At 64.0% G+C, this 13293-nt stretch overlaps 1 protein-coding gene across 1 annotated transcript in view; it reads left to right on the top strand.

The window, feature by feature from the left end:
• mapk15 (mitogen-activated protein kinase 15) overlaps positions 1 to 13293 on the top strand; it is a 687990-nt gene that overhangs the window by 473692 nt on the left and 201005 nt on the right. The window contains 1 exon segment of the mRNA XM_072510157.1: positions 4240 to 4492. Coding sequence (XP_072366258.1) covers positions 4240 to 4492 — 253 coding nt within the window.

Below are 13293 nucleotides of genomic sequence, written 5' to 3'. Positions count from 1 at the left end.
ACAACCTGTAACCTGAGCACTGATTCCTGTACTACCCCCGCTAGTAACAACTTGCCAACCTGAGCACTCATTCCTGCAATACCCCCGCGAGTAACAACCTGCCAACCTGAGCACTGATTTCTGCAATACCCCCACTGTTAACAACCTGCCAACCTGAGCACTGATTCCTGCAATACCCCCGCTAGTAACAACCTGCCAACCTGAGCACTGATTCCTGCAATACCCCCGCTAGTAATAACCTGCCAACCTGAGCACTGATTCCTGTGATACCCCCGCTAGTAACAACCTACCAACCTGAGGACTGATTCCTGTAATACTCCCGCGAGTAGCAACCTGCCAACCTGAGCACTGATTCATGTAATGCTCCCGCGCGTAATAACCTGCCAACCTGACCACTGATTCCTGCAATATACCCACTAGTAACAACCTGCCAACCTGAGCACTGATTCCTGCGATATCCCCGCTGGTAGCAACCTGCCAACCTGAGGACTGATACCTGTAATACTCACGCGAGAAGCAACCTGCCAACCTGAGCACTGATTCCTGCAATACCCCCACTAGTAACAACCTGCCAATCTGAGCACTGATTCCTGTACTACCCCCGCTAGTAACAACCTGCCAACCTGAGCACTGATTCCTGTGATACCCCCGCTAGTAACAACCTGCCAACCTGAGCACTGATTCCTGCGATATCCCCGCTGGTAGCAACCTGCCAACCTGAGGACTGATACCTGTAATACTCACGCGAGTAGCAATCTGCCAACCTGAGCACTGATTCCTGCAATACCCCCGCTAGTAACAACCTGCCAATCTGAGCACTGATTCCTGTACTACCCCCGCTAGTAACAACCTGCCAACCTGAGCACTGATTCCTGCAATACCCCCACTAGTAACAACCTGCCAATCTGAGCACTGATTCCTGTACTACCCCCGCTAGTAACAACCTGCCAACCTGAGCACTGATTCCTGTGATACCCCTGCGAGTAACAACCTGCCAACCTTAGCACTGATTCCTGCAATATCCCCGCTAGTAACAACCTGCCAACCTGAGCACTGATTCCTGTAATACCCCCGCTCGTAACAACATGAGCATTGATTCCGGTGATACCCCCGCTAGTAACAACCTGCCAACCTGCGCACTGATTCCTGTAATACCCCCACTAGTAAAAGCCTGCCAACCTGAGCACTGATTCCTGTAATACCCCCGCTAGTAACAACCTGCCAACCTGAGCACTGGTTCCTGTAATACCCCCACTAGTAATAACCTGCCAACCTGAGCACTGGTTTCTGTAATGCTCCTGCGAGTAACAACCTGTCAACCTGAGCACTGATTCCTGCAATACCCCCACTAGTAACAACCTGCCAACCTGAGCACTGATTCCTGCGATTTCCCTGCTAGTAACAACCTGCCAACCTGAGGACTGATTCCTGTAATACCCCCGCGAGTAACAACCTGCCAACCTGAGCACTGATTCCTGCAATACCCCCACTAGTAACAACCTGCCAACCTGAGCACTCATTCCTGTACTACCCCCGCTAGTAACAACCTGCCAACCTGAGCACTGATTCCTGTGATACCCCCGCGGGTAATAACCTGCCAACCTGAGCACTGATTCCTGTAATACTCCCGTGAGTAACAACCTGCCAACCTGATCACTGATTCCTGTAATACCCCCATTAGTAACAACCTGCCAACCTGAGCACTGATTCCTGTAATACCCCCGCGAGTAACAACCTGCCAACCTGAGCACTGATTCCTGCAATACCCCCACTAGTAACAACCTGCCAACCTGAGCACTGATTCCTGTAATACTCCCGCGAGTAGCAACCTGCCAACCTGAGCACTGATTCCTGCAATACCCCCACTAGTAACAACCTGCCAACCTGAGCACTGATTCCTGTACTACCCCCGCTAGTAAAAACCTGCCAACCTGAGCACTGATTCCTGTGATACCCCCGCGAGTAACAACCTGCCAACCTGAGCACTGATTCCTGTGATACCCCGCTAGTAACAACCAGCCAACCTGAGCACTGATTCCTGTGATACCCCGCTAGTAACAACCTGCCAACCTGAGCACTGATTCCTGCGATATCCCCGCTAGTAACAACCAGCCAACCTGAGCTCTGATTCCTGTGATACCCCCGCTAGTAACAACCTGCCAACCTGAGCACTGATTCCTGTAATACTCCCACGAGGAACAACCTGCCAACCTGAGCACTGATTCCTGTAATACTCTCGCGAGTAACAACCTGCCAACCTCAGCACTGATTCCTGTAATACCCCCGCTAGTAACAACCTGCCAACCTCTGCACTGATTCCTGCAATACCCCCACTAGTAACAACCTGCCAACCTGAGCACTGATTCCTGTAATAGCCCCGCTCGTAACAACCTGCCAACCTCAGCACTGATTCCTGTAATACTCCCGCGAGTAACAACCTGCCAACCTGAGCACTGATTCCTGTAATACTCCCGTGAGTAACAACCTGCCACCCTGAGCACTGATTCCTGCAAAAGGGTATAGGTACATCCACCGTGCTGTTAGGGAGGGAGTTCCAGGATGTTGTCCCAGCGACAGTGAAGGAACGGCGATATATTTCCCTGTCAGGGTGGTGAGTGACTTGGAGGGGAGCCTCCAGGTGGTGGGGTTCCCAGGTATCTGCTGCTCTTGTCCTTCTAAATGGTAGTGGTCGTGGGTTTGGAAGGTGCTGTCTGAGGAACCTTGGTGAATTCCTGTAGTGCATCTTGTAGATGGTACACACGGCTGCCACTGTGCGTCGGTGGGGGAGGGTTTGAATGTTTGTGGAAGGGGAGCAATCAAGCGGCTGCTTTGTCCTGGATGGTGTTGAGCTTCTTGAGTGTTGTTGGAGCTGCACTCATCCAGGCAAGTGGAGAGTATTCCATCACACTCCTGACTTGTGCCGTGTCAATGGTGGACAGGCTTTGGGGGGTCAGGAGGAGAGTTACTCATCGTTTAACAGTATGTTTGTATGATCTTTGCCAATTTATTTTCCTCTTCTATTTTCTTGTTCTTTATCATCTTGTTTGTTCTTTGCTGAATTTAAAAATGCTCTCAATCCTCAGACTTACAGTAAGAAATCTTACAACACCAGGTTAAAGTTCAACAGCTTTGTCTCGAATCACTAGCTTTCGGAGCGCTGCTCCTTCCTCAGGTGAATGAGGAAGGAGCAGCGCTCCGAAAGCTCGTGTTTGAAACAAACCTGTTGGACTTTAACCTGGTGTAAGACTCCTTACTGTGCTCACCCCAGTCCAACGCCGGCATCTCCAAATCGTGGCTGCCTCAGACTTAGTATTTGCACCTTTATGGCAGCTTCATGTGGCAACTTGATGTGCCTCTCCCTTTGGTCTGATAGAATCTTGTTAGCTGTGGATGGATCACTTGCTGGCGTTTTAATGGAATGTAAATCAAACCTGGGACCCTGGCGCTGTGAAGCAGCAGTGCTAACCACAATGCTACTGTGCATTGGCAGCACGGTAGCACAGTGGGTAGCACTGTTGCTTCACAGCGCCAGGGTCCCAGGTTCGATTCCGGCTTGGGTCACTGTCTGTGCGGAGTCTGCACGTTCTCCCCGTGTGTGCGTGGGTTTCCTCCGGGTGCTCCGGTTTCCTCCCACAGTCCAAAGATGTGCGGGTTAGGTGGATTGGCCATGATAAATTGCCCTTAGTGACCAAAAAGGTTAGGAGGGGTTATTGGGTTACGGGGATAGGGTGGAAGTGAGGGCTCAAGTGGGTCGGTGCAGACTCGATGGGCCGAATGGCCTTCTGCACTGTATGTTCTATGTGCTGCCCATAAATGCTGGCCGAACCAGCAAGACGCGCGTCCCATGAAAGAATAAAAACATAAATGACAAGAGGTGAGAGCAGGAGGCATTCCTGGTCAGCCATTCAATGGAAAGAGTATTGGAGCCAACCGTTACAATCATGGCTCCAAATGACAAGCTGCATGGAGCAGACACGTGGGAGCCCCAGCACCTGGACGTCCACCCTGACTTGCAAATGTATCGGCCGTTCCTTTACTGTCACTGGGTCAAAATCCTGGAACTCCCTCCCTAACAGCACAGTGGGTGTACCTACACCTGGGGGACTGCAGCGGTTCAGGAAGGCAGCTGAGCACAGGGTGGGCAGTGAACCACATCCCAGGAATGAATAAAAGAATGGGCTGGACTGGGGGGCTCTGGCGAATTCTGTCCAGCTGGTGATTATTGCTCTCTGTATTCAGATGATACTGGAGAAGAAGATGAATGGTCGGCTCCAGAAACGTTTGCTGAAGGGACCAGAAACAGTGAAACCATCAGCAGAACTTGAGCAAAAAGAACCAACAACAGCCGGTCCCCAAACCAGCAATGTATCCATCACAGAGGCAGCGAGTCGGCCTGTTGTACCCGGTGACAGAGTGCTCAGCCAAACCACGACACACCTCAGCTCATATAACCCAATAACTCACAGCACATCATCATATGGACCCTCCCACAGTGAGTATCAGTGTCAATGGTGCTCCCAGCCTCACCTGTTGTTATATTATCTGTGACAGAAGAAAGAGAAGCCGGAGAAGAGCTCTCAGCTCCACCAATCCACGCCGTCACGGCTGATCTGATCATGACCGTTACCCCATTGTCCCCGCTCTCCCAAATGTCCTCATTGATGAAACATCCACACCGCTCTGGCACAGGGAATTCCAATGATTTGGTTTCTCCTGCTGTCAGGCTGATAATTCTGGCCATTTATCCAGAGCCTGCCCCTGGGATCAGATACAACCAGTGAGGGGAAACCACCTTTTAGTACCTCTCTTATCAAACAACATGGTGGGCCGAAGGGGCTGTGCTGTACTCTCTGTTAAACCCCTTGGAGTTTCCAATCAGATCATCCTCTTATTCTTCAAAACCGCAGGGAATATCAACCCCATTTACTCAGCCCCTTGTCAGAGGACAAACCCCTCACCGGGGGGACCAACCCCCTCACCGGGGGACCGACCCCCTCACCACAGCGACCAACCCCCTCACCGCAGGACCCAACCCCCTCACCGGGGGGACCAACCCCCTCACCGGGGGGACCAACCCCCTCACCGGGGGGACCGACACCCTCACCGGGGGGACCGACCCCCTCACCGGGGGGACCAGCCCCCTCACCGGGAGGACCAACACCCTCACCGGGGGGACCAACACCCTCACCGGGAGGACCGACCCCCTCACCGCAGGGACCAGCCCCCTCACCGGGAGGACCAACACCCTCACCGGGGGGACCAACACCCTCACCGGGGGACCGACCCCCTCACCACAGCGACCAACCCCCTCACCGCAGGACCCAACCCCCTCACCGCAACGACCAACCCCCTCACCGCAGCGACCAACCCCCTCACCGCAACGACCAACCCCCTCACCGCAGGGACCAACCCCCTCACCGGGGGGACCAACCCCCTCACCGGGGGGACCAATCCCCTCACCGCAGCGACCAACCCCCTCACCGCAGCGACCAACCCCCTCACCGCAGGGACCAACACCCTCACCGCAGCGACCAGCCCCCTCACCGCAGCGACCAACCCCCTCACCGCAGCGACCAACCCCCTCACCGCAGCGACCAACCCCCTCACCGCAGCGATCAACCCCCTCACCGCAGGGACCAACCCCCTCACCGGGGGGGACCAACCCTCTCACCGCAGTGACCAACCTCCTCACCGGGGGGGCCAACCCCCTCACCGCAGCGACCAACCCCCTCACCGCAGCGACCAACCCCCTCACCGCAGCGATCAACCCCCTCACCGCAGGGACCAACCCCCTCACCGGGGGGGACCAACCCTCTCACCGCAGTGACCAACCTCCTCACCGGGGGGGCCAACCCCCTCACCGCAGTGACCAACCCCCTCACCGGGGGGACCAACCCCCTCACCGGGGGGACCAATCCCCTCACCGCAGCGACCAACCCCCTCACCGCAGCGACCAACCCCCTCACCGCAGGGACCAACCCCCTCACCGCAGCGACCAGCCCCCTCACCGCAGCGACCAACCCCCTCACCGCAGCGACCAACCCCCTCACCGCAGCGACCAACCCCCTCACCGCAGCGATCAACCCCCTCACCGCAGGGACCAACCCCCGCACCGCAGGGACCAACCCCCTCACCGCAGCGACCAACCCCCTCACCGCAGCCACCAACACCCTCACCACAGGGACCAACCCCCTCACCGCAGCGACCAACCCCCTCACCGGGGGGACCAACCCCCTCACCGCAGGGACCAACCCCCTCACCGCAGCGACCAACCCCCTCACCGGGGGGACCAACCCCCTCACCGCAGCGACCAACCCCCTCACCGCAGCGACCAACCCCCCCCTCACCGCAGCGACCAACCCCCTCACCGCAGCGACCAACCCCCTCACCGCAGTGACCAACCCCCTCACCGCAGGGACCAGCCCCCTCACCGCAGCGACCAACCCCCACACCGCAGGGACCAACCCCCTCACCGCAGGGACCAACCCCCTCACCGCAGCGACCAACCCCCTCACCGCAGCGACCAACCCCCTCACCGCAGCGACCAACCCCCTCACCGCAGGGACCAGCCCCCTCACCGCAGCGACCAACCCCCTCACCGCAGCGACCAACCCCCTCACCGCAGGGACCAGCCCCCTCACCGCAGCGACCAACCCCCTCACCGCAGCGACCAACCCCCTCACCGCAGCGACCAACCCCCTCACCGCAGCGACCAACCCCCTCACCGCAGCGACCAACCCCCTCACCGCAGCGACCAACCCCCTCACCGCAGCGACCAACCCCCTCACCGCAGCGACCAACCCCCTCACCGCAGCGACCAACTCCCTCACCGCAGCGACCAACCCCCTCACCGCAGCGACCAACCCCCTCACCGCAGCGACCAACCCCCTCACCGCAGGGACCAACCCCCTCACCGCAGCGACCAACCCCCTCACCGCAGCGACCAACCCCCTCACCGCAGCGACCAACCCCCTCACCGGGGGGACCAACCCCCTCACCGGGGGGACCAATCCCCTCACCGCAGCGACCAACCCCCTCACCGCAGCGACCAACCCCCTCACCGCAGGGACCAACCCCCTCACCGCAGCGACCAGCCCCCTCACCGCAGCGACCAACCCCCTCACCGCAGCGACCAACCCCCTCACCGCAGCGACCAACCCCCTCACCGCAGCGATCAACCCCCTCACCGCAGGGACCAACCCCCGCACCGCAGGGACCAACCCCCTCACCGCAGCGACCAACCCCCTCACCGCAGCCACCAACACCCTCACCACAGGGACCAACCCCCTCACCGCAGCGACCAACCCCCTCACCGGGGGGACCAACCCCCTCACCGCAGGGACCAACCCCCTCACCGCAGCGACCAACCCCCTCACCGGGGGGACCAACCCCCTCACCGCAGCGACCAACCCCCTCACCGCAGCGACCAACCCCCCCCTCACCGCAGCGACCAACCCCCTCACCGCAGCGACCAACCCCCTCACCGCAGTGACCAACCCCCTCACCGCAGGGACCAGCCCCCTCACCGCAGCGACCAACCCCCACACCGCAGGGACCAACCCCCTCACCGCAGGGACCAACCCCCTCACCGCAGCGACCAACCCCCTCACCGCAGCGACCAACCCCCTCACCGCAGCGACCAACCCCCTCACCGCAGGGACCAGCCCCCTCACCGCAGCGACCAACCCCCTCACCGCAGCGACCAACCACCTCACCGCAGGGACCAGCCCCCTCACCGCAGCGACCAACCCCCTCACCGCAGCGACCAACCCCCTCACCGCAGCGACCAACCCCCTCACCGCAGCGACCAACCCCCTCACCGCAGCGACCAACCCCCTCACCGCAGCGACCAACCCCCTCACCGCAGCGACCAACCCCCTCACCGCAGCGACCAACCCCCTCACCGCAGCGACCAACTCCCTCACCGCAGCGACCAACCCCCTCACCGCAGCGACCAACCCCCTCACCGCAGCGACCAACCCCCTCACCGCAGGGACCAACCCCCTCACCGCAGCGACCAACCCCCTCACCGCAGCGACCAACCCCCTCACCGCAGCGACCAACCCCCTCACCGCAGGGACCAACCCCCTCACCGCAGCGACCAACTCCCTCACCGCAGCGACCAACCGCCTCACCGCAGGGACCAGCCCCCTCACCGCAGGGACCAACCCCCTCACCGCAGCGACCAACCGCCTCACCGCAGCGACCAACCCCCTCACCGCAGCGACCAACCCCCTCACCGCAGGGACCAGCCCCCTCACCGCAGCGACCAACCCCCTCACCGCAGCGACCAACCCCCTCACCGCAGCGACCAACCCCCTCACCGCAACGACCAACCCCCTCACCGCAGGGACCAACCCCCTCACCGCAGCGACCAACCCCCTCACCGCAGGGACCAACCCCCTCACCGCAGCGACCAACCCCCTCACCGCAGCGACCAACCCCCACACCGCAGGGACCAACCCCCTCACCGCAGGGACCAACCCCCTCACCGCAGCGACCAACCCCCTCACCGCAGGGACCAACCCCCTCACCGCAGGGACCAACCCCCTCACCGCAGCGACCAACCCCCTCACCGCAGCGACCAACCCCCTCACCGCAGCGACCAACCCCCTCACCGCAGCGACCAACCCCCTCACCGCAGGGACCAACCCCCTCACCGCAGGGACCAACCCCCTCACCGCAGCGACCAACCCCCTCACCGCAGCGACCAACCCCCTCACCGCAGCGACCAACCCCCTCACCGCAGGGACCAACCCCCTCACCGCAGGGACCAACCCCCTCACCGCAGGACCCAACCCCCTCACCGCAGGGACCAACCCCCTCACCGCAGGGACCAACCCCTCACCGCAGGACCCAACCCCCTCACCGCAGCGACCAACCCCCTCACCGCAGGGACCAACCCCCTCACCGCAGCCACCAACCCCCTCACCGCAGGGACCAACCCCCTCACCGCAGCGACCAACCCCCTCACCGCAGCGACCAACCCCCTCACCGCAGCGACCAACCCCCTCACCGCAGGGACCAACCCCCTCACCGCAGCGACCAACTCCCTCACCGCAGCGACCAACCGCCTCACCGCAGGGACCAGCCCCCTCACCGCAGCGACCAACTCCCTCACCGCAGCGACCAACCGCCTCACCGCAGCGACCAACCGCCTCACCGCAGCGACCAACCCCCTCACCGCAGCGACCAACCCCCTCACCGCAGCGACCAACCCCCTCACCGCAGCGACCAACCCCCTCACCGCAGGGACCAGCCCCCTCACCGCAGCGACCAACCCCCTCACCGCAGCGACCAACCCCCTCACCGCAGGGACCAACCCCCTCACCGCAGGGACCAGCCCCCTCACCGCAGCGACCAACCCCCTCACCGCAGCGACCAACCCCCTCACCGCAGCGACCAACCCCCTCACCGCAACGACCAACCCCCTCACCGCAGGGACCAACCCCCTCACCGCAGCGACCAACCCCCTCACCGCAGGGACCAACCCCCTCACCGCAGCGACCAACCCCCTCACCGCAGCGACCAACCCCCACACCGCAGGGACCAACCCCCTCACCGCAGGGACCAACCCCCTCACCGCAGCGACCAACCCCCTCACCGCAGGGACCAACCCCCTCACCGCAGGGACCAACCCCCTCACCGCAGCGACCAACCCCCTCACCGCAGCGACCAACCCCCTCACCGCAGCGACCAACCCCCTCACCGCAGCGACCAACCCCCTCACCGCAGGGACCAACCCCCTCACCGCAGGGACCAACCCCCTCACCGCAGCGACCAACCCCCTCACCGCAGCGACCAACCCCCTCACCGCAGGACCCAACCCCCTCACCGCAGGACCCAACCCCCTCACCGCAGGGACCAACCCCCTCACCGCAGCGACCAACCCCCTCACCGCAGGGACCAACCCCCTCACCGCAGGGACCAACCCCCTCACCGCAGGGACCAACCCCCTCACCGCAGGACCCAACCCCCTCACCGCAGGGACCAACCCCCTCACCGCAGGGACCAACCCCCTCACCGCAGGGACCAACCCCTCACCGCAGGACCCAACCCCCTCACCGCAGCGACCAACCCCCTCACCGCAGGGACCAACCCCCTCACCGCAGCGACCAACCCCCTCACCGCAGCCACCAACCCCCTCACCGCAGCGACCAACCCCCTCACCGGGGGGACCAACCCTCTCACCGCAGCCACCAACCCCCTCACCGCAGGGACCAACCCCCTCACCGCAGGACCCAACCCGCTCACCGCAGGACCCAACCCCCTCACCGCAGGGACCAACCCCCTCACCGCAGGGACCAACCCCCTCACCGCAGCGACCAACCCCCTCACCGCAGGGACCAGCCCCCTCACCGCAGCGACCAACCCCCTCACCGCAGCGACCAACCCCCCTCACCACAGCGACCAACCCCCTCACCGCAGCGACCAACCCCCTCACCGCAGCAACCAACCCCCTCACCGCAGCGACCAACCCCCTTACCGGTGGGGCCAACCCCCTCACCGCAGCGACCAACCCCCTCACCGCAGCGACCAACCCCCTCACCGGGGGGGCCAACCCCCTCACCGCAGCGACCAACCCCCTCACCGCAGCGACCAACCCCCTCACCGCAGCGACCAACCCCCCCACCGGGGGGACCAACCCCCTCACCGCAGGGACCAACCCCCTCACCGCAGCGACCAACCCCCACACCGCAGCGACTAACCCCCTCACCGCAGGGACCAACCCCCTCACCGCAGGGACCAACCCCCTCACCGCAGCGACCAACCCCCTCACCGCAGCGACCAACCCCCTCACCGCAGCGACCAACCCCCTCACCGCAGGGACCAACCCCCTCACCGCGGGGACCAACCCCCTCACCGGGGGGACCAACCCCCTCACCGCAGCGACCAACCCCCTCACCGCAGCGACCAACCCCCTCACCGCAGGGACCAACCCCCTCACCGCAGCGACCAACCCCCTCACCGCAACGACCAACCCCCTCACCGCAGCGACCAACCCCCTCACCGCAGCGACCAACCCCCTCACCGCAACGACCAACCCCCTCACCGCAGCGACCAACCCCCACACCGCAGGGACCAACCCCCTCACCGCAGCGACCAACCCCCTCACCGCAGCGACCAACCCCCTCACCGCAGCGACCAACCCCCTCACCGCAGCGACCAACCCCCTCACCGCAGCGACCAACCCCCTCACCTTAACGACCAACCCCCTCACCGGGGGACCAACCCCCTCACCGCAGCGACCAACACCCTCACCGGGGGACCAGCCCCCTCACCGCAGCGACCAACCCCCTTACCGCAGGGACCAACCCCCTCACCGCAGGGACCAACACCCTCACCGCAGCGAACAACCCCCTCACCGCAGGGACCAACCCCCTCACCGCAGCCACCAACCCCCTCACCGCGGCGACCAACCCCCTCACCGCAGCGACCAACCCCCTCACCGCAACCACCAACCCCCTCACCGGGGGGACCAACCCCCTCACCGGGGGGGACCAACCCTCTCACCGCAGTGACCAACCCCCTCACCGGGGGGACCAACCCTCTCACCGCAGCGACCAACCCCCTCACCGCAGCGACCAACCCCCTCACCGCAGCGACCAACCCCCTCACCGCAGGGACCAACCCCCTCACCGCAGGGACCAACCCCCTCACCGCAGGGACCAACCCCCTCACCGCAGCGACCAACCCCCTCACCGCAGCGACCAACCCCCTCACCGCAGCGACCAACCCCCTCACCGCAGCGACCAAACCCCTCACCGCAGCCACCAACCCCCTCACCGCAGGGACCAACCCCCTCACCGCAGCGACCAACCCCCTCACCGCAGCGACCAACCCCCTCACCGCAGGGACCAACCCCCTCACCGCAGGGACCAACCCCCTCACCGGGGGGACCAACCCCCTCACCGGGGGGACCGACACCCTCACCGGGGGGACCGACCCCCTCACCGGGGGGACCAGCCCCCTCACCGGGAGGACCAACACCCTCACCGGGGGGACCAACACCCTCACCGGGAGGACCGACCCCCTCACCGCAGGGACCAGCCCCCTCACCGGGAGGACCAACACCCTCACCGGGGGGACCAACACCCTCACCGGGGGACCGACCCCCTCACCACAGCGACCAACCCCCTCACCGCAGGACCCAACCCCCTCACCGCAGCGACCAACCCCCTCACCGCAGGGACCAACCCCCTCACCGCAGCGACCAACCCCCTCACCGCAGCCACCAACCCCCTCACCGCAGCGACCAACCCCCTCACCGGGGGGACCAACCCTCTCACCGCAGCCACCAACCCCCTCACCGCAGGGACCAACCCCCTCACCGCAGGACCCAACCCGCTCACCGCAGGACCCAACCCCCTCACCGCAGGGACCAACCCCCTCACCGCAGGGACCAACCCCCTCACCGCAGCGACCAACCCCCTCACCGCAGGGACCAACCCCCTCACCGCAGCGACCAACCCCCTCACCGCAGCGACCAACCCCCCTCACCACAGCGACCAACCCCCTCACCGCAGCGACCAACCCCCTCACCGCAGCAACCAACCCCCTCACCGCAGCGACCAACCCCCTTACCGGTGGGGCCAACCCCCTCACCGCAGCGACCAACCCCCTCACCGCAGCGACCAACCCCCTTACCGGGGGGGCCAACCCCCTCACCGCAGCGACCAACCCCCTCACCGCAGCGACCAACCCCCCCACCGGGGGGACCAACCCCCTCACCGCAGGGACCAACCCCCTCACCGCAGCGACCAACCCCCACACCGCAGCGACCAACCCCCTCACCGCAGGGACCAACCCCCTCACCGCAGCGACCAACCCCCTCACCGCAGCGACCAACCCCCTCACCGCAGCGACCAACCCCCTCACCGCAGGGACCAACCCCCTCACCGCAGGGACCAACCCCCTCACCGGGGGGACCAACCCCCTCACCGGGGGGACCGACACCCTCACCGGGGGGACCGACCCCCTCACCGGGGGGACCAGCCCCCTCACCGGGAGGACCAACACCCTCACCGGGGGGACCAACACCCTCACCGGGAGGACCGACCCCCTCACCGCAGGGACCAGCCCCCTCACCGGGAGGACCAACACCCTCACCGGGGGGACCAACACCCTCACCGGGGGACCGACCCCCTCACCACAGCGACCAACCCCCTCACCGCAGGACCCAACCCCCTCACCGCAACGACCAACCCCCTCACCGCAGCGACCAACCCCCTCACCGCAGCGACCAACCCCCTCACCGCAACGACCAACCCCCTCACCGCAGCGACCAACCCC

Source organism: Scyliorhinus torazame, chromosome 6, assembly GCF_047496885.1.
Source record: "Scyliorhinus torazame isolate Kashiwa2021f chromosome 6, sScyTor2.1, whole genome shotgun sequence".
Taxonomy (NCBI): Eukaryota; Metazoa; Chordata; class Chondrichthyes; order Carcharhiniformes; family Scyliorhinidae; genus Scyliorhinus; species Scyliorhinus torazame.
This window is presented reverse-complemented; position numbering and strand designations above follow the sequence as displayed.